The sequence below is a fragment of the Cuculus canorus genome, chromosome 3 (assembly GCF_017976375.1).
Source record: "Cuculus canorus isolate bCucCan1 chromosome 3, bCucCan1.pri, whole genome shotgun sequence".
Lineage (NCBI taxonomy): Eukaryota > Metazoa > Chordata > Aves > Cuculiformes > Cuculidae > Cuculus > Cuculus canorus.
Genome location: NC_071403.1, coordinates 93437122 through 93460622, shown reverse-complemented (window position 1 = coordinate 93460622; position 23501 = coordinate 93437122). Strand labels below are relative to the sequence as shown.

Genomic DNA, 23501 nt, shown 5'->3' with positions numbered 1-23501 from the left:
GGTTAAATGTGAATTAAAATCTAGTCAAATCCAATTAAGCATTTTTAAACAGATCTCTAATTTGAAAAACAGCTGTACATATTGCCCGACAAATTCCTGCTTCCTCCCTCTCCATTTTTATTCCCTACTTATACATGAAAAAGCATCTGTAGCTTACCAAAACCACGTTTTTAAAGTAGATTAAATGCAGTCACACACAACATAGCAGGAAGGGCAGAACATCCCCCATATTATATCTTGCTATGAAGTTATTCTTAATAAGGTGAAGGTTTGTTGAGGTTTCTCTTTTGTTTATTTTGTTTTCACAAATTAGAAAAAACTCTGTCAATGGGATTTTTCTACAGTGCCTGATTATCTCCATCTAGTTCTCACAATTGAAATGCAAAAATTATGGAAAAACATTATAGGGAAAAGCATAAGTATAAAGTATATGTAAAAAAGTATAGAGAAACAGCATATGGTGAATTTATAGAATCTCGTTTTAAGCATCTACCGTCAAGCTTTGTCACACCGTCACCTATTCTTTTATGACTGCAGGTGCACAAAGATTACCTCTTCCACATTGCTGCCCACTACCGTCTTTTTGTCAGTGGGTACTATCTTTTAAATCTGTTGACCTGCATAACCGCATTGTGTGGGTTAGGAAAGACCAGCTGATTAATCAGCTTAAAATCAACCACCTTCTTTTGACAGACGCATGCCAGTAGTGGCAGACAAGTGCATTGGAGAAAAGCAGTCTTGTGTGAAAAGTTGCAGACCAAGGATGGTAAATGCCCATGCCTTAGATGTTCTCAAGGTTTCATGGTCTACAGAGGACATTCATGCTCCTAACTAAGGTAGGTGCCTGAAGTCAGACACTGTAAATATCCATCAAAAGACTCACTCATCATAATAAGACCTCCGGAATTGGTAAAAAGGGGATTTGTATAAGGAGAAACAGAAAGATAAAATACACTAGATCTTTCCAAATAGGAAACTAATTTATTTGTAAAAAAATACCCATTGATCCAGGCACTCTAGGCTAGTCAATCCAGAGTGTGTGATGAGGCATGGTGAGACATAACTCTACCAGTGTTTTTCTGTGCAAAAATTTGTCAAAGGGCAAAGCTATGTTAAGTTCATGTTGCACACTGAATTAGGGAGAAAATATTCAAGGAAAATATAATGAAATAAACTCCTTTGCTGTAGCCTTCACTAATTCAAATCAACAGTTGCTTGACAACATATTAAGACCTAACAGACACCAGATAAACCTTCCCCTGCTACCCAGCATCCTAATCTGCAAGGATTCTTTCACTCTTGGCAGAGTTCCAGCAGGATCTAAACTTCTGTTTCTGTGGCTGCTGAAAGCATCCAGGAGACACTGAAGTGGCCTCAGTTACAGCAAGGATGGTATAAATAGAAGACCTGAAGCCTCTCTCTCTCACTATTCTCATTCAGTTCTATTACCATAGTACTTAAAAATCATCAAAGTTGTGCAATAATCCATTTCATCCTTTCAGCTCTAATTAGACAATTCTACATATCTGTCTTGATAGGTGGGGCTTACTGAAGCACTTAATCAGTTTCTGGAGGGGCATCATAATGCCAATCCAAATGCTTATTGAACACAGAGCTGTAGTGCCAAATCCAGCATATTCTGCAGCAGCATGGAAAAAACAGAATCTAGGAGACACAGGTTGCCTCACACCCTGTTTTTTTTTTTTAGCAGTCTTCAGTGTGAAGGAGCACTTGTCATGCATTCATCCAGTGTAAGCTTAACCAGTCTAGAGATTAAAACACAGGAAGCATTTTATATTATTACGTTTTCCTGGCAAATAAAACAATTACAGCAATTCCAGTACAAGCCCTTCCTGAAACTCTGTTAACGAGGCTTTGAATCTTAAAACCTGCATTTAAATCAAATGATTCATTTGCAAACCCATCATATACAGCACACATGTAGTAGGTGTGGGTCATTTCATTGAAATTAGAAAGCAAATGTCTCTATACATGAGAGGTCACCAGTTGTTGTAAGTTAAAATCTTTTCACTGTCAGGCATAATTAAAATACTCTAACAGTGGTTTCAGTAATTTAAACATTGCAGTATTGTTGTAATATTTTTCTAGGCTTCAAGAGTTCACAATTGTTTGGTCCAATCAAATCTGGGAACACTGGAGAAGTTATCACCCATCAAGGTAATTACTTTCAAGTTGAAATAATTACTCCATCAATGTTAATGGTCTTTCAACTTCAATAAAGCACTCACCTGCCGATAATCACAGCTAACCTCTTGCTCTCATGCAATTCCCTCTCTATTTAGCAGGTTATATTACAGCCGTTAGAGTGGTCACTTGTCCTGAACAGCTGCTGAATTTCACTTTGATCGGCTGTGAACCATAAAAAAATTAGTCATCTGTGTATGATTTCCCCCTAACCCATAAGCCCTTGCAGAGCTAAGGATATGATCTTTTGGCTGTATTAGGGCACTGCTGAGTGGCCATCTTGTTTCTGGTTGTGGTTACTTTCCACTCACTAACAGCAGCACAGTAGCCTAATTAACTTTTGCCCTCCACTGCTGCTTACAGCTTTCATTCTTTGCTAAGTAGCACATCTTCTGAATTATGTGACATGTGCAGGGATTCCTCCATCTACTCTCATCTTCTTTTTTTAGAATGCAGTCCATTTCCCAGGTATCTGAAAATGGCATGTATAAAAAAGTTTAACTGGTCTGTCTCTTTGGCATGTTTTTTCTTATTCTTCTGGCTATGATCGTTATTCCTTCTTCTGCAAGGAACTTGTCAGGCACAGTCCTGTATGCTGCATTATAGAATAAAGTTCAAGAAAGTTAATAACTACATGGTACCTCATCCCAAAAGCTGCCAAAGGCTCAGTGGCCTATATGAGTAAACAGAAATGAAGGATCACATATGGATGTATTAAGTATTTCTGAATGTGATGAATAGAAAGGAGCTATCTCTGGATGCGAGATTCCAGATATCTGCAAAATACCGCATAAGAGGTGCGTGTGTATGGCAGTACCAGTCACTTAAGACTATTTCTGATATAATAAATTTTACATGGATTTTTTCAGCAAATAGACTTTATTATTTTTACTCTGGTTACATATTTGATACACAAATTGCTGTCTGGTTATAACAACATAATCATGAAAGCTAAAGCTTTACCCTCCTACAAATGTCTCTATTATGTTGCTGTTCTGCAATATATCTACAGATTTCCCTAACACAGATGAAGCATCTGCCAAAAGGAGCTTGGCCAGTGTAGTTATACACCATGTCCTCAAATAACGTAAGGCAAGCCAACATATGTTCTCAACTGCTAGCATAGCTGCATCCAAACCAAAGACTTTGTTGATGCTGTGATATCATCTAAGAGATGTATTAATTTTTTACACCCCAAGCTGACACATCCTACCCTAATAGGATAAATTTGGCCCAAGAGGCTCATACCACAAACCCTAATGCTGGGTAGACCTGTGCCTGTGAGTAGGCATAGTTGTAGGATTTCCTAGGAATAAGACCTATAATGCTTACACCCACCTCTTCCATACTGTAACTAGCATGTTGTACTTCTAGTTGAACGCTGCTGGAACAAATTTGAGACACTGCAGCCTTGATTCTACATAGTAATAATGAGGGTTGCTGCAGGCAGAGTTTTCCTTTATAAAACTCTCCTCTGGATGCTTTTTCTCCATGAGAGAAATGGCATTACACACCCACAAAACATCTACCAAGAAGAAGTCCAAACTTACCCACACTTTTACCTTGCAGCAACATTTAGAATACAACAGTTAAAGAGCTCTGATGTTTTGATGTTGTTTGTCAGGTCCTGGCTCTATAGTGAAATCAGCTCTGTGTCATATGTTCACAAACTTAAGCCCTAAGTTCACAATAGGAAGAAGTTTGCTTTGACTATCTAGTCACTTTATGCAGATTTCTGTAAGAGAGAATTTACTGTCAATCCATTCCCCTATAAACACATCTGTCTCATATTAATGGTGTCAAGAAGAAGCTAAATATTATTCTTGCTTTAGAGGGTTAAAATGAACTGGTAAGACGTGGTGGGAGACTCTTGTACTGCTGTAACCAGTCTTGACTTGACTTTGCTCTGCAAATAAACCAGGAAGTCAGTTTAACTTGCTGTCACCTAGCATCTGTCACTACACTCCTGGCCAAACAAGCTAGGGAAATGGGTGACATTCCTCTAACTGCAAAACATGAACATGGCTCACTTGTACTTCAGTTGCTTCTAATAGTGCAGGGAGATCCTCCTTTTGTTTGAGTGGCAGCAGCTTTTGCTTTCAGAACTGAGTTCTCATTTTTATCTCCAGAGGCATAAAATTTCAAGAGGTCAGCAATAACCTTAAGGTACTGTACAGTCATACCTTTGACACATTAATTCAAATACAGATTAATGCACCTTAACTGGGGAGTGAATAGCTGCATTTTGTAAAGGTACAGTGGGTAAGTCTGTCAAATGGTTTGAAAACCCACAAGGTGCTTCTCGTTTGGCTCTGGAAATGAATGGAAGCAAAGCTGCAAATTAGAATAGTCTGCAGGGACTTTAGCATGAGCTTAATTTGTATCCTGCAGTGTCACAAAGGTTGTACTTCTACTTTAGATTTTGGTCAAACTGCATGTCATGTGGCAGACAGCTACGGTGTAACCGACAAGAGCAAGGGTGGGATCGGCTACCATGATCCTAGCACTGCTTTTTTTCTGGAATAATCTAATGGGATAAGAATGGAGTCTAACAGATTAAATAAAGGACTGAACTCATTGCTTGCTTAATACTTTAAGTCTTGCTTGTAACATGGAAGCTTGTGTGAGAGAATGACTAATGACGTATCCCACGAGGGAGCTCCAATAGAGATGCTTTAGGAGATTAAATGATTTAGCCTAGTACCCCTTGAAAGCTATATTTTAAAGGGGCAGAGGTTTAATCATTAGAATGCTAGTTCCTTCAATAAAATTACATTTTAATTAAAGTGTCTCATTCACAAAGCTACAGTTAAGGGTATATAAGAAATTTCATGATAAAATTCTATTTTTAAGGGGTTGTAACTTTGAAAGTTCGCGTCCAGGTTTTTACTTGCTTGGATATGACCTGGCCTCCTGAAGATACCTTTGATAACAGGACTCTGCAATTTATGTTGATAACCTTGATTCAAAGCTTTAGTTGTTCTGTTATATTTGGAAGAGGTAGGATTCAGATTTTAGCTCAGTGGTATAAATTCAGCAACAACTGCATTGAGTTAATGTAGTTGCAGCAGTTAAAGTGAGTGCAACTGATGGAAGAGCTGTGTAGAAAGATTTCTTCCCACAGGGTAGTATAATATTTAGAAATAAAAAGGGGTAGCAAAAACAATAATCGATAAATATTCACGACAAAGGACAGTAGAAAAAATATGCAAGTCAGCTTCACTGCAACGCTAGTAGAACAGCTATACATATGCTGCCAGAATGTCATTTTGATTCAGGATAGTGTTTGGGGAAAATAAAGGATTTTGGAGCCAGGAAAATGTTAATTCAGTAAATAATAGCTTGTTAATTTAAAAGGCTTTTAACCGATGCTGTTAAAGAAACACACTGTGGCAACATTATTTAAAAGACCATTTTGGTAGGTTTTATTACCCACAATACAACCATCTTGGACGTTTTCTGTTGTTGTTGGCATGCTTAGAAGACATTGCAATGCATGACCAGCCAGGTCAATTCTGATGCTCAGCAACATATTGCATGCAGCTAAAGCAGAGTATTAGGAGAAGCCCTATCATTTCACTGGGTTTGAAATGATTTTATGATTGTGATTATTTTTTAAAAAACAAGTTAAGGGAGCTAAGTACCAGAATGCTCCTGAAATTCAGTAACTTTAAAATCCCAATCTACTTTTTAAAATCTAGCATACTGTACAATGCAGATGCAACAACTTAATCAGCCAAATGTATATACTATCATTCAGTTCAAGACCTGTTTTCTTTTTCAGAAAAAGATGTATTACAAACTTAATCCATTTAGTCTTCCAGGTAGCTAGAAACAAAACTGCTTTGCAGCTATATGATCACAAGAGTATATAAGATTACTGAGCTGGAAACTTCTCTCAGCTTGTTATGTTGAGATTTGTCTGAGGGAGTTACTTAAAAGTTACTATTGGGTATTCCAGAGAAACCTCTTTAGGATCCTGCTTCAATGTCAAACAGATACTTTATAAGTTGGGTAATTAAGAATTTAGGGGATTTGTGGTGTTACTCAATACAAATATGTCCTGTGAATATCATTTAGGGAAAATTCTGGATTTATGAAACTGAGGTGGGATTGCTGAAGAAACCCAATACTATTACAACCTCTTCAAACATTTTCTAAAACTTATTTTCAGAAGACAGCCCAGCACAGCAGCTATCCTAATACACAGCAGTTTGGTTCAACTATCTATAAGCTGTCTTTCTATAGAAAGACTAGAATGTAATATAAAAGGTAGGAGGAGCAGTGGTAAGTGCACAAACCATAACCATTTTTGTCACTGATTTACAAGTAACATTCTCGTATAAGTACATGTAACGAAAGTAAAGGTAGGTCTGCTTTTCTTACTGATGAATTATGAGGGGAATGCATAAAGATGTGGACACTCTGATGAGGGTGGTGAGGCACTGGCATATGTTGCCCAGGGAAACTGTGGATGCCCCCTCCCTGGAAGTGTTCAAGGCCGGGTTGGATGGGGCCTTGAGCAATCTGGTCTAGTGGGAGGTGTCCCTGCCCATGGCAAGGGGTTTGGAACTGGATGATCTTGAAGGTCTCTTCCAACCCAAACCATTCTCTGATTCTAAATGCATTGCATCTATGAACTATGTAATAACAAATTCCCTCACTTTGTGATTCCAACTGAGTGATAAAACTAGAAATCTATTCAAGGAGTAGTACTGATTTTGTTTTTCTTTGTGCAGATCCTGTGAAATTTTTTGATAGTCAGAAAAAAGGCTCAGGATATTATTTTCAGAGTGAGGCTGACAAAGTTAGATACATGTGCTTCATTCCTCCAGACATGATCTGTCTATGCTTCTGAGTAATCTGCTTTCCTGTACCAGGAGTCAGTTATTAATGTGAAATGTTTCAGTCTGCATTGGGCCAAACACAAAATTTAAGCCAACAAAACTACTGGCAACTGGAACTCACCACTTTTCCAATCAGTGTTAAATGAGATTTTAAAATACCACAGATATCAAAACAGAGTAAAAACAACTTGAAACTGGTTTTGTGGTCCAGTTCTTACCTTTACGGTTAGTGCTGTAACAGCTGGGATGCTAAATGTTGGATCACTGCGTTTTTCTTGAAAGACTACTTGATACAGGGATATAACACCATTGGGAGAGACAGGCTGCGTCCAGTTCAGCTGCACTGAGTATGCACTAGTTGCTTGTGCCCAAGGGGCTCCCATACCCCATGGGGAAGCCTCCAGAGTTTGGGTTGAAGCCCATAGGCTGTCCACTGACCCCACAGCATTTTGAGCTCTGACACGATATTCGTAGAGAGTAAAAGGCTGTAGAGCATCGGACGCATCAATAAATTCCAAAGCTCCTTCAGCCCAGATGAACAAAAGCAGCTCTTCTTGACTGCCCACAGGACGTCTGAAATTAAATCAAAGGCAATGTGTTTAAAATTGATAATAACTTTAACTGTCCCACAGTAGTAGATCCTGAATTTCTAAATTCAACCTATACCTCAGAAAAGCATAGAACTTATTTCTATACATTACAGCAAACTACCTGTCAATCTTTGCATCTTAAATACATTTCCCTGAACTAGTGTTAGATGCCAAGTAGTGAAGAAGAGATTTTTGAGGCAAGTGCTTAATTATTCTCCTTTATCTAGAAGAATACTACAAAACATGTCAAACAAGCGTGTTGTCACAGTCTGTGTAGCAGAGTAGCAATACAACAGCATATTGTCCTTTTAGACATACGTATTGTCAGCTTAGGATAGAACACAACAGATATAAAACTTCCAGAATTCAGAATGTGAAATTTTAAATCCATATACAGTCGCTAAGTAATGATCTGTGTAGGTGGGTGTAAGGTGGGTGTAAGCTTTCAACATTTCTGAAAATCAAATTATTTAAGGAGGTACTCATCTCAAGATCCCTCATATATGGAAAACTTATGACCAGTTTTCTTGGGGAAAATGTTACCTATTGAATAAAGGATAAGTACTCTATCACGCCCTCAACGCCAAAGCTGTGCATTTTTAAATTCTGGTTTGCTCACAATAAATATTGCACTTGCTCTTGCAAATGGAATAAGAAGTCCCTTGTGCACAAACTTAGCAGAATTTGCAATTCCACCAAAAAACCTCATTAAAATATCAGAAGCAATTTTTTCTCTAATAAGCTACATATTTTTTTCCAATGCTGTTTCTGTTTAAAAACTCAAACTTATGATATATGAATACAAATGCCAGGCACTTGGCACAATGGGTTTTTATTTTTGTACATATGTATACATATCTGTATGTACACACACACGCATATATATACATATATCCGTATATATAGCTTTTCAACTACAGATATGTTTGTGTTGGACCTGGTGATATTCTGAGTATTAGAGGAGAAAACAGATGATGCTCATCCCCTTTCTAATGTGGTTCCTTCTAGTATGTAATTTACAACAGTTGTAATAAGGCAAGCACTCATCTTCAAAACAGAGTTATCAAATCAATTCTTTCAGTTGGCATAAAAATGTTTGTGTGAAATTAAGTTGGTTACATTTAAACACTGTGATAAATCTCAATGACGGCTGTGTTGTACTGCACATGAATTTAAGTATTTCCCCCAGTCTTCACAAGAACTTTGACCTTTGCAGAATGTAAAAGCACTTTCAACCTCCATGCCAATGACAAGAAACAAATTACATTATCTGCCACTTTTATTGCAAGTAGGGCAAATTTGGAAAAGTAAAATTGGATTGTCTGACTACTGTGTGTCATCATCACTATACACACACAGAAGCCAGAGAACATTTCTTTGGCAACAGAAAATCTGTATTTCACAGAATTCTGTTGCATTTTATTTTGTTGGATCAACCCCAGGATTTATTTTTAAAATACAAAATGTAACAATTTGAAAAACCTGATAGTCTTAGATGTTTTTAATATTATATACCCTTGTATTTACATGCAAAGAAGAATATGTACACAGCTGTTTACTCATCCTGTGTGTATATGCGTGCATAAGGCATGCATGAATATGTTATTTTCTTTTTTGAAGCTAAAGAATTTTTGCTAAACTAACATAAGAAGGCTAAATGGACATTTTAGTTTAAAAAGGGTAAAGCACGGTTTTAAAAAAAAAGAAGAGTTTTGAGGAAGAATATATCTAGCGTAGTGAAATGGGCAAATTGTAAGATGTGTTGATACTGAGAAGTGTTGGCAGAAGTGGGTGAAGAATGACAGGTAGTACAGGCAGGTGAGATTACCTAGCAATTCTCTCTCTCGAAACAAACTGTCTGGAAGAGTCAGGGTACAAAATTTTTCACTGACCCCGAAATTCCATCACCTATTTTTAATATACATCCCTATGCTCTGTTGTCATGGCAAATTGAGCCTTATGCAGAACTCGTCCTTAGATGCTTGTTCACCAACTTACTGCAAGATAATTCTGAAAGGTGAATCAGTACTGTCTTTCCACTGAACCTAAAAACATAGCCTTTTCCTTGTGTACTCAAAAAACATGCCTAAAATATCTCTGTAGATAAGTGAAAAGAGAGGGTATTTGAGTTAAATAAAGTCACATTTAATACATCTTGCCTGGCCAAGCAATATGACACTTAAATGAATATACAAATTTATATTTTATAAATTTTCAAAACTTGGATAAACAATTTTTTCACACTGAAAGATCAAATATGCCACCAACTATAAGCTCATTCACAAGCAAAGCTGTACAATGTAGTCTGGTTAAGTATTTAGATCTTATTACTGCTGAATATTTAATGAATGAAACTTATGGTTAGGTAAATGGTTCCATCTGTAGTGCTAAAACCCAGAATATCTTCATGTATGAATAAACTTTGAACAGAAGTGGTTGAACAGTCTGTAATCATTTCAATCGTCTTAAGATTTAAGATTCAACTGCTCATTTAACTGGAAGTGTTTCTTATGTACAATGAGCTGCAAAGGAGAATAACATTTCCAAGAGCTGGAAGCTGTCTCTTAATCTGCATTGTCTGATTTGCTGCTTACATTCATTTTAAAGATGCTCAGATACAGTTATTTTTATAAGGGCAAATTCTCCCTGCCCCACTACTGATCTGAGCCAGATGACATAAAGTGGAGAATACAATCTTCTTTGTGACAGATAACTATAGAGCTGCATGCAGAGGACTGCAGCAACACTAACTGCAACACTCACTCCTCAGCTTTCTTATGTGAAAGGAGACAGTGAAACCCTGAGGTCTTGCAGGTCAACCCAGAATTATTCTTTTGCCATTCAACAAAAGTACATTTCGGCTGTGCCTGCTGTTTTCCATAGCAGAATGGCAGTGAGCTAATTTCTAGAAAGACTGAGGAGTCCTGGGGTAAAATTCAAATGGTTGGGGAATCACACTTTCAAATATGGATGAAAAAATGCAGCATCAACAGTGTAGAAACCATCTACAGTTTCACATCCAATTAAACAAAGTAGCCTCACTTATCATTTGGATTCAACAAATCTAAGTTAAAGGGGTTTGTAAATGTTTTCTTCTTCCTTTTTTTTTGTTTTCTTACAAAAAGATGAACAAAAGGAATTTGAAATTATTGCATGTAATATGCTAGTTTACATTAGGTATTATAACAATTACAGGTATAAATAAAATCCTTCAGGATTTTTGATACTCAATGGCATGTGCAACCGTAAGGATTCTTATACTAAACCACCTACTAATACATGTGCCCTGGAAGCTGTCTTTGGTGCAGCTCAGAGTTAAGGGTATAAGAGTAAGCAAGGAATTAAACACAAACAGTCAGTGTAGAAGCCTATACACTGCAAATCACAACAGTCAACAGCCACTGAGACATGCCCTCTGTCTTAATTTGCTTGTTGATTTTTCTGCTACATTTTTACCATCAGGATTGCTCAGCAAATGAAAGATACATTACAATCTCACATATATTTATATTAGATAATATAGTCTTACTGAACATGACATAATCACTAACAGAAAGTCAGACACTCCCTTAGCAAGATATATACCAAATACTTATAATTTTACAGGCAATATTTCTTTAAGAGTCATCTCATGTGCATCCTACACAGTGCATGCTGGTGGTCAATAGAGAGCAGTTCCATTAGCTGATGTGACCTATATCTTATTAAAATACAGCAAGAAATACATCACTTATTTCCATAATATTATTTTTCCAGACTAGCAATTTCTGTGGTTGTCACGGGGATGTTATGTAATGATGAATGGGAAGAGAAGTAGATTGGATGATTGTCTCATGAACCAGATTTTTTCATTCACTATCTCTTCTAAGTTGTGGTCCTTGTTAGAAAAGTTTGAGAGGCTCAGATCTGTGTTCAAAACTGCTATCTGAATTAAAAATAAAATGTCACCACCTCTTTTATCATAAACTAACATTTTAATTTTTTGGTTTCTAACAAAATGGCTGCAGACTTGCAAGTGCTTTTATGATTCTAGTGGGAAGCACAAATCCTGCCATTTTAATGCAAAGATCTGTACACACACTAGCTCCCCAAGCCTTCCAGATTTTGAGTTAAATGCATCTGTTTTGGTGGTGATGCAGTAAGGAAGAGGCACATGATGAAGAAGAAATTACATGCCATCACCTCCCATAGAAATACTGCAGTCTCGCTGCTATAACAATGTAAGGCTATGTGTGGCTACAAAATGAAAAAGAACTATGTGCTTACATCCCATTTCTGATTTTTTTGCAGCTATCTGAGAAAGATTTGATATTGTTGTTGTCTAAGCACATTTAAACTTCAGCTGAAATAACTGCCAAGTGATTCATGCCTATGTAGGTGAATATAACGATTGTATCTGGAGCCCCAGTGCGCCATTTTCATTTCACTTTAAATAAAAAACAAAATGTATCTATGTCAGTCAGTGCCCTTCTGCTGTACTCAGAGGTATCAAACAGGCTACAATTATGATTGTGAAGTGATTGTGTCACATTGGAGGAAGGTTTATTGCTTTTGAGTCTGCTAGGCAGTAACACATTCTGTTTCATATTACTCTTTATATCATTGTTTGGCTGTGACTAGAATAATCAAATGCCATCAAATGCTGTCAAATTCAATTTACAGTATTTTTCATTGAAGCAGGCTTTCTGCATTATATTTCCTGTTTTCCCTTTCTATGGCTGCCATGGAATAGCAGCAGTAATCATCAGCTTTATTTACAAAACCAACAGAGTGAAGATATGTCTTGGGCAATAACATACACTCGATTCCTCTTTATACAGAGGAGGGACCTGTTTTGTTTTTTTTTTGTTCAGACAATTAAGAAAAAAGCAAATGAGTATATTTCAAGAAAGCAGGACTTTTTAGAGACTACTAAAATGCTTAAGGCAAAAGTGAATTTATATTAATTATCACTGCTGATTCCAAAAGGTAATTAGATTCCCTGTCTTCTCAGTCACAGCACTAATACAATAAAATTTCCCAGCCTCTTCATGGGAGGCTAGGTTCAGCCCAGCATGTGTTTGCCACGCATATTTAGAGTTAGGAAAACTAGGGACTTCAGAGATGAAATTCCTCTCCAGCACATGGCTTGAGTTCTACATTCTCTGATTTTCTGAAGATATTGACGAAGGTCCCTTCAGCAAGCTTTTTTGAAAGAGTCAATGGGCACAAGCAAACATCAGTGCTCTGTGATACTTCCCTAAACACAGCTATTAATAAAGAAAAATGCTCATGCAGAGCTTATGAACCTCCTCATAGGGAGTGAGGATGTGTCAGTGAACTACCTAGACATGGCATCTCAACACAAACACCAAGGAATGTAAATAGATGCAATTTAATTGGAAGATCGCACAAAATCAACCTGCACTGTAATCATGCTCCAGATGACTAACTTACAAAAAGGAGTATAATTTATCTTGGGAAACTGATCTATGTTAGGAACTTAAATATCTTGTTTTGCTTTTAAAAATCTCAGAAACATTGAATCCTTCTCCATTCCAAGATTCTCAATTGTCTACCAGAGAGGACTGAAGACTGTACCTAGTGGTCTGGGTAAGGACTGGACTGAGAGCATCCATCTTGCAATTTTTGTCTGTTCCTTTGAATTTTTTAAAATATATTTTCATCTGCTTTTTGTCATTTGCAGATCTGGAATATTTTTCTTGTTTCAGTGCTTATTCTCAACTTGTGTGTTCATAGATTAGCATATTACCTTAGTCTTTTCCTATATATTCCAACTTTTTTTTCACTTCCTAGTATATTAAGGAGTAAAGAAATGAACATTTCAATAGGACTAAGAATCTGAGGTGATAAAAGCATTTACCTGTGAATAAAGTAGTTCGTAATGATGCCATTTGTTTTCTTAGGTGGTGACCATTTCACTTCTATGAGTGCAGATCCCATTGCTTTAACGATAGGTGGGCTTAGTTCTCTAGGAGGAGCTTCAGCAGTTCTTGAATACATTTGACCACCCACTCCACATCCACCTACAAAACGAGGAGTTTGCTTAGTGATGAGAGTTTATTCCTCAACAAATAAAAAGGTAATTTTAAAAATTCAAAATACAAGACAAAAACCTACATCCTTTTCAAATAATATGTATGGTGGCTACATTTACTGGATGAAAGCAGCAAATCATCCAAGAAAGCAAAAAATAAGAGAACGCTTCATTATTTGTGATAAAATAAAAATAAATAAATAAAAGAGTCACTGGTTAAGGATACTTTTCCATGTTAAATTATTTAAGTGGCCTCTCAAATACTGTCTGTCTAGTTACAATTATTACACTTCCCACACAAAACTTTTTGAGATCCTCAAATTGTCCTCATAATGTGCAAAAATGTCCCCAGACCAGCACGACCAATGTGAGATGCTTAAGATAATGAGAATTTTTGAGAGAAATCTGAGGAGTAGCCAATTTGGATATCACCAACATGCTGTCATAGCAGTGCCAGAACTCCCATATGTCTTCCATCAGCATAAACTTTCCTTTGAGATGGAGCTCAGGATGGAGCATTTCTAAGGTAAGCTACCAGAAGGAACAGATAATACACTAAAATCTAATCAATGTCAGGTAAAGAAGCTCCTGATGAAATGGTGGCACATTTCACATCATTTCATTATTAAATACTCATTTAAATTACTGCAACTACACTGATGAATGACCCCTGCTTTTCACCAGCGCAGGTGAGAAGAGAATTTGTTCCAAAGTGTCATTTTAGAAAGGCTTATTTCAATAAGGTTTTGAAAATGTCCATTAAAGTCAAGGAATTTTGTAATATTTGGCTCTTCTCTCCTGTCTTTATGATTACCATCTCTTGTTGGAAAACAGCTACAGAACTGATTTTGTTCCATATGCACATTTTCTAAAATTGTTAAGCTATTTGTGAAGAGCTTTTAATAAAATGGCATATATTACCTAAAACACATTTTAAATCTCTATTTAAATATTAATGATATAACAAAGAGAAATATTTAATGCTCCATTCAATGCCAGGCTTTCCTTTTACTGGGTAAACATTTGACTCCAATGCAGAAATAAGTCTTCATCTGTTTTGCTGAGTTGAATCAATTTGGAAAATCTCCATTCCCTTCCAGTCTAGAGGTGAGTTTTTAAAATCTTCTTACCATTCTGGCATGCTTGTATCCTTATCTCATATAGGGTGTAGGGATCTAGGCCATCAATTAAAGCAAAATGCGCGTGACCTACTGGCTTCAGTAGTAGAGCGGGACTGCTTGCATTTAGTAAGATGTTGTATTCCAAAGGAACATTGGCAATGAATATCCCTGTTGTAAAACAAAGAAGAACAAATGACGATCTGAAATACCAACGACAGTGTAGGACAACTTTGAAGAGGCATTCATCATCTGCAGTTTTAAATGTAGGCCCACCTCTGGAGGTTTTGCTTACTGCCTTTTTTTGGAAACTAAAACTATGTACATATAAACTAAAACAGATCCGTCTGCATGTCACAACTGGAAGACAACATTTCAGTTCTTAGTTAAAAATCAAAATTAACTTCAGTCAATGCCTGCGCTGCAATTTCTACTTCTAGAAAGAGGAGTGACCTTTTGACTGGGAACCAAGTAGCTTTTATTTCTTTATTTTGACGTGCTCCTAAGCACTGCTGTTTGAATATAGAGTCATATGATCAAAGAAGTGAATTGCTTCCATTTAGCAAATTATCCCTTGTTAGCCCAGCAGCAGTAGCTGACTGTAGGTTCTTAGCCTGCTTTGCCAGTAAAGTACAATACACTAGCTTGAACCAAGAAAAATATAACTTCACTGATGTAAAACCAAAAAGCCTTTAGTTCTTGTTGAATAAAAAACCCTCAATTTTTACTATTTCATTTTAATTCAAACATTTTCATCTTTCCATACTGTCAATTCTTAATTTTACACTTCTGTCAAGAAGCTGAAAAATCAGGTTTCCCACAAGAACAAGCTAAGCCATATGCAACACCCTCAGAATAATTGGCAGAGGTCCCTGGATATTCTCTTCTTTCTTCCCCCGTTAATTCTCAGGGTTTTGGTTTTTTCTGTTGTTGTTTTGTTTTGTAATTAAGAAATGGGCTGTAGGCTTAGATTGGTCTATGCAGACAGCAGCAATTTCATAAAACCAAGAGAATAATAAAAGAGTAGTATCTATTAAGTCCATTTCCTTCATTCTGCAGTCTCATGAGGTACAGTCTTAATAAAGAGCAAAGTACAAAACCCCCCAAAACTACACAATACCTTTCCGAAATGAGTCAAGATGTATCTGATAAATAAGAGCATGTTTCTCTTTCAACACTACACCTACTTTAAATGTAACAGAGATGTTTTTGTGATTACACCAAGAACCAGATGCCTCTGAGCAGTTCCAAGACTTTCCAGATCTTGAGAATATTGAGCTCTATTCTTTCTCCTAATGGTGGGTTTGGTACTTTTCTGATAAAGTATCTACATTGATACTATTACCCTGAGGCTAAAAAGAGCATTTTTCATTATTAAGCAACTTTTAGATGGATTTTCTTTTTTTTTTTTTTTTTTTTTTTTTAGCTAAGTATGTATGGGAATATACACATTAACTAAAGAAAAAGTTTACAAAAAATCAGAGAGTACTTTAGAAGATCAGAAAAATCTTTGAAACACCAAGTTTTTGCACTGCTCAGAAGAAAAAGAGGATATAAAAATCCCAAAGAAATAAGACACTGCTCCCTTACTAGATGGTAGATAAAGGAAATGTTGCTACACTAAAAAGCTGAAAAAATAGCCCTGAAGTAGAGGCATGACTTCAATCTTATTAAACTGCCCGGCTTACAGGAAGAAAAAAGATGCTGATATTAGTCACTGGAAGAGATGAAAGGAGAAGGAGACAGAAAGTGCAAAAAGCCCACTGTGAAATTCTCCATTTTAAGTGTAAAAGTTTCCAGGAAAACACCAAAGTCTGATCACTAGGAATGGAATAATAGAAACACAACTTGTAAGGTCATGCTGGATGTTACAGAGTAAACCTCTGAGAGATGATCTTGAAGTAGGTGGTTTCTGCAACAAACAAAATAATTTTTTTTCTGTAACAGATAGAAGATCAAATGGTCAATAAGAGTGCAGTTCTGTGAGTTATTGTATAATTACACTAGTAACTTAGGATACATTATTACAGCTAAACTCCCCCCCCCCCCCGCCCCGGCTTCCTCCATAACTGGAGTGCTTGTAAAAGACACAACATAATATCTAAAGGTAAGAACTTGAAATGGTAGACAGCACATGAAATAGAACTCTTTTCTTTAATCTTGCAGTTAAAGTTCCCTTCTTTAGTCCTGACAACAGACCAGATATTTCAGCCAGGAAATCCCACTATCTTATAAAAGTGACACATAATTCACTTTTGTAGATCTGATCAGTGCATTTATTCTAGGCAAAATTCACCAGCAACCTTTGAAATTGGAGCTATTCAGAATGCTTGATTTCCCAAAGATGATTAAATACAAACAAAGACAGCTGAATCCAGGCACCAATATGCAGCAAAGGACTCTTATTTCAAAATAATTGACCCATCCATGTCCAACATTCAGTCCACATCTCAGCAGAAATGGTAAAATAAAATCCCAAGCAAAACCCCAAACCTAAAATATTAAAATTCTGCTCAATGTTCAAATAAATTAGCAATGAATCCAATGATAAATATGATCAAGAGAAAAAATAGTCCTAAGAAGTTAACATGAAATCGTAAATAAAACTAAGTAAACACCCCAAAAAATTCCAATATCCTCTGGAAATATTTCTACAATTTGATGAAATTAGGCAAATGCTAAGATCAAAGGATGACATTATAACCTGAAAAGATAATAGAAAAGATACTAATACAACACAGAAACGCATCAAAAAATCCCAACTTTTTTCTAGAAGAGCCTTCAGTATCTGCAGCCAGTCTACTACTTAGTGTGCTCTGATGACTGAAGGAAATAAAATGGGGATATTTGTTAAAGTTAGCTGAGAAACCACGTGATTTGGTTAGTTCCAGTGTTCATAAAATTATATCAGAATAAAAGGAACAGTAAACGCACAAGTGAACCAATTTACCCTAAGTGCAAATGGCAGTTTTGTTATTTGGTGTCAAAGTTACCATGAGCACAATGACAACCTGCCATAACACATTTTCATGTTCACTAAAGAACAAGGATTTAGTTGGTTAATATTCCCAGCAATAATCTTTTTCATAATTTACAACAACTAGATGCTGATAGGTTATTTAACATTTATGAAGTTAAGATGTAATCAGAAAAACCCTGATTATCTTTACAAATAAAAAAGTTAAATTATTCCACCTTTTTTTTTTTCCCCTGCAACTTCATTTCACAGCAGATGCACATTTTGCAATGGGACAAGTCAATCAAACTAAAGCTTGATTTTTTTGTGTGCATATTTGGATAACATTTAATGACCGATTCTGTGCAAAACTCTGCAAATTAGGCTTGATGGCTTTGTGTACTTCAGAACTAGGGTAGCTTGTAAAATACAATTTGCAGCACAAATGCTTAGAATTGGGTGAAAAACCCACAGTCCATTTCACGGACTGGTCAGCCAAAAATCTGTTTGAAGTAATTTGCTGAAAAATTATTTAATATGATGTGAAACCCAATCACAATTAAAGCAAAATATTTGAACTGTTTCACTTATGGTCAACAAATACTAAAATAAGAATGTCAAATCTTCTATTTAAAACAAAAAAAAGAGTAAAATTATAATTTAATATTTAACTTCCCAAAATGTAACAATCTGGCTTCCTGAGATTAAGTGTCCACATTAAGCCTCAAAAATACAGGTATATCTTTCTAATTGTATCAAACATCTCCCACAAACTCTGAAGACAGTAACAAATAGAGATACTGCCTACTTTCACGATGCAAAACTTTGGACACAGAACTTGAAAAAATTGTCCTACAATGATGCACAGCAAACAATAATTTACATAAGGAAACAAAATTGAGGAAATGTAACATCACCTCAGCAAGTATCAGAACAATTTGTTAGGCCACCAGTAAAGGCCACCGCTAACCAGGTTAGCTGGGGAAGCTAACAGGTAAAGCTACAAGATGAATTAATGTCATTTAAATACTGAATCTGATCCCAAGAAGAGTAAATTAGAAATCCACACATTACACAACTTTCATTCTAATTGATAAGCAAACCCAGACGTGGATGAATTAAAGAGTTACAATACGGTGAATGAAGACATTTTAATTCATACAACCACTAATGTATGAAGTAAGTGACATAGCAGCAGAGAACAGGATCCTCTTTTGAGTATGTTCAGCTTCCATGGTATCACCAGCAGCAACTGAAGATATTCAGAAAAATCAGCCCCCCAGTGAGGACCACTGGGGTTGTCAATGAGTTGAAATGCAGGATGGCTACCTTCCTACCTATAGATAACATTTATGGATATGCCTTGGGAGAAGTATCTGGTGTGGATTTTTATTTTTTCCATTCAGCTTTTCTGCTTCTATCCATGGCAGTAATAGTTGTTCCATAATAATTGTAACATATCCTTCTGTAGCGCATCAGTGAAATGTACCATACCTTTTAGGTCTGTGCACTGAGGCAATGCAACACAAGATAATGGGATACCTATTTCAGAAAATAAAGTCCTATTTTCTGTAGTGAGTGAGGTGTGTCAAATATTTTCTCTGAGTCCATCACTTTAAGCACTACTTGGCCACTCTGCTACATATCTATAAAAGTCATAAGATTTAGATAGACTATAGATGTTGAAACATTATAATTAAAGCCATCCAAAAGGAAGGTCTGTGTAATATGATGGCCAAAATTAATGCTGAGGGTCAATATTTGATCCAAATTTGTTTCAGCAGAAAAGATAGAGCGCCAAAGCATTCCTGATATCCATGAACAGGAAGACATTATGACCAACTACTTTCTCATCAAAATTTACTTAATAAAAAGTGCTTTGCTCATGCAGACTATATGAATTGATAGTTGAAAAAACAACTATCGTGTCCAAGAATGACCGTCAAGATTGCCAATCCTTATAATAAAAGCTCCATTCCGTTTTTTTAAGGGAAACATATATTATTGTAATATAGCCTATTGTGAAACAAGAATACATACAGAGGGAAAACTTGATTAGGAAAAAAAGTTACTCTGTGACATAAATAAGGATAAAAAGTTGTAGAGTCTTTTGGCTAATCCAACCAAGCTGGGGGTGTATGTGGCCCCAGAGGTCTGCATGTACAGGACCTATTAATGGAATGGATGCCATTCCGGAAGACCAAACCCTCAAAAATAAACTTCCACCTCCATCCCTACAGTCTTCCTCTTGGGAAGAAAGCACTTAGAGCCCAAAGGTCTCAGAACAAGCATGAAGCATGATTATGAAGTGTCAAGAATTAATTTTCTTGCTTTTAAATATAGCTATGCTTCTGCACACAAGGTTACTTTTAGTAGCATTAGTAATATTTAGTAGCATTTAGTAACATTTCTCTCCTGTTATTATTCCCAATTCCTGTAAGAAAGATCAGCTAATGGCCCTGAGGAGCTATATAGTAAAAGGAACAGCAAGTTTTGCTTTCCTGTTTATCCAGTAGGGGCACAGTTTGAAAAAATGATCCCTTATTCATACTTAAAAACTTAGATATTTGGCTCCACAACAGGAAGGCAGAGAGGAAGTCACGAAATGCCTATGAAAGTGAGACAAGTGTTCAAGGTGCATCACAGTACCTAGGAAGAAGGACGTGTGCCTTGGCTGAGGAGAATGATTCCTCCAGCTGTGTGACTATATCAGCCCTGTGTCCTCTACAGAATCATAATGTTTAGTCTCCTCTCCATTCCTCTGACCATGTGTACATGAACTTTTATACATATAATCTTAATTACAACATAACCAAATGTACTAAACAGAGCCTGATTCTCCTTGCAGGTTTGTATCTACTGCGAGTAACAGGAATTCAAGCAGCTGGAAAAGGTCTAGAACAACGAGGACAAGCTTTTCTGGGAAACACCCCACTCTTCACAAGTCTATGCTTTTCCAGTATATTCTTATGTCTTAAATCAGTTCAAAATGTTGCAGAATATTTTGTACCTTAAATTACCTTTATTATCAAAACTATAATACAGCATGAATCAGTTTCCAATAAAACCAACTGTAGATTATATGCCATTTGAATTCACCTGCCTTCTGCTGGGTTCTAAATCCTTTCAGGCAGTAGGGGTAAAAGTTTAATTTAAGATTTTAATCTTTTTCATATATTATAGCATTTCTGTAATGGATTTTGTGCTTCTAAAAACTAAAAGATTGACAGCTCAGGGTATTATAGATTTATTAATCATTGCTTAAATGGGCAGGGTGAATGCTGCTAAGCACTGCCACTATACTTGGAATCTTAGCCTTAAAGGCAAAATGCTTTTTCTAGGTGACATTATTTATAATGCCAATTGACTGTACTGTGACAACTGTGCAAGGAAAGAACATCTTAAATAATTTGGAAGAGGAGGGATCAAAAATTTCCCTGAGTTCATTGATAAAACACATATCGTTATTGCAAGATGCAATATTGCAAATTCTGAAGTTTATAAAAAAATTGACACAATTTTAACTGAAAAAAAAAGAATATCCAGAAAATGGATAACACCTTGCTGGAGGTGAAATACACTAGAAAGAAAATTGTTCATTTACATTGCTCTCATTGTCCCACAATAACTACACCTTAACAATTTTATAACATCAGTGAAGTACACTAATCACTTAATCTATCATCTATATTAACGAAACAGAGCACTGTCTCTTATACAAAAAGATGTTATTACTAAGTTTTTCCTTCTTAGCCTACCTCTGTAGCAGACCAAGACAACCTGGTGATGTTCAGGAGAAGAGTAACAAGAAGAAAAATAGTTCTGCACATTTTGTCACCCACCCTCCTGCAAGGTAATACATACACATAACACTACGGTGCTTTGGTGAATAAAATTTACTCAATCAGGCCAAAGCTAGCAGCAGATCTCTATGTCACACTCTTACATCCTTTGTTAAAGGGGCTTAACATTGCATAGCTGCAGGACAATTGAACATTTTACTTGCCAGGATAGTTATCAAGATATCATGAAGCCAAAAGGTTGGCAGTTTTCCCCATTGATAACTCACATTAGTCTGAACAGAAGGAAGAACTTACTTTTGGTGTAATTTTTTTTCTTCTTAATACTCACACTCAATAATAGTTTACAAGATCAAATTAATATATGGATTTTTGATCAGCTAATCCTCGCAATACCCGTGTCAAGTACATAGGTCAATATTATTAAAATAATGTCTCTAGGAAACAGCAGCTTTAGATACTTGTTATTTAAATCACACAAACACTAAAACTAAATATAAAAAATAAAAATATCAGACTGATACAGCTGCCTGCCTTAATATACTAATTTTTCCATCTCTTCATTTTGCTACAAAATACTACATCGAAATACATTTTTACCTGGCACATCCCAAGCTAGAAATATAGAATATGCATCAATTACTGTGACATTATATGGGACACGAATTTTCTCTGGTGTTCCTACTGGTGTTTGTATAACATATTTATCACTAGTGTTGCTGCCGCCCCGAGTGCTGGCTTCCAGCTGGTAAACATATCTGCGCAAACACAAAAAGATCAGTAGACACTACGGTTAGAAGCTTTAGGCATATCAGTAACAGAACATTTCCATTTTCCCCAATTTAAAGCGAACAGACAACACAGAGTGCCACAAATACTGCAGTAATGAAGATTTTTCACCTTTAAGTTTCCTTAATGTGAGAAAAGTAACTCTTTACTTATCATAAGATAATTTTAATTGTAAAATTCACATTAGCTTACTCAAGTGAGAGAAGTATTGACCCCCAAAGTGTCAAAACCTATTTCAGAATTGCTTCTATAAACATATCAGCAACTGCTAGTTTTGAGGCAATGTATTTAAAATGCACAGAAACATTACAAACTATGTGCACTGCTGTCTGCCATATAAAGACTTGATTTTTTTTCTATGTATATCCTATGAGGGAAAAAACCTCAGCCAGTGAGCTACCACTCAAGACTAAAAAGTCTCCCTGTCATTGAAACGGAATGACTTATTTTCAGAAAAACAAACAAAACAAAACTTCCTCTGATTAAAACTTCCCAACATTTGGAAGCCCCCCAGAAGTGTTCTACCAGTTTTTCATTAATAAAGTACTATCATAAATTTTTTTTCTATTGTTAAAACAGTAAGTTATATTTTGTACATTATTTACAAACACTTTTTCACATATTTTAGACACTTCTCACATGTTACTAGAGCTCTTTAATATGCCTTACCTACTGTTAGGCTGAAGGTTAACATCTGTGAAATTCAGGTCTGTATTGCCACCCAGGAAAATTTGTTCTCCATCACGAAATAATCGATATTGAGTAATGAGTCCATTGGGTTTGTTCGGTTCACTCCAGTAGATCTCTACTTCTTTTGAGCTGACTATGATATGATGAGGTTTTGGCCATACCCCTATTAACATCACAATGATACTATTTTAATTCTTTGACAGAGTAATAAAGAGTTGGTGTTTCTTTTCCTTTCCCACAGTTTCTGTTGTTGAAAGCATAAAATATTGCCAGAGAAAATGACAGAATTTAACACATTTTCTAAATTTAATCTACATCAAATGCAACCAACTAGACAAGGTACAGATAATGGAGAACAAGGCCAAAGGCTGCAGACTTTATATGGCCATTTGTCTCTGCACATATATTGTGCTTTAAAAAAATAAACACCTGCTAATTCTCACCTCGCTAATTTAAAGATGAACTTGTG

General features: G+C 36.1%; 1 protein-coding gene across 1 annotated transcript in view; it reads right to left on the bottom strand.

Annotated features, from left to right (window-relative positions):
• Positions 1-23501, bottom strand: part of USH2A (usherin) — a 386799-nt gene that overhangs the window by 42705 nt on the left and 320593 nt on the right. The window contains exons 57-61 of the mRNA XM_054061157.1: positions 23012-23195; positions 22154-22311; positions 14810-14968; positions 13506-13668; positions 7271-7625 (exon numbers count right to left, since the gene is read on the bottom strand). Of these exons, the coding sequence (XP_053917132.1) occupies positions 7271-7625; positions 13506-13668; positions 14810-14968; positions 22154-22311; positions 23012-23195 (1019 nt within the window). The remainder of the gene's footprint in view (positions 1-7270; positions 7626-13505; positions 13669-14809; positions 14969-22153; positions 22312-23011; positions 23196-23501) is intronic.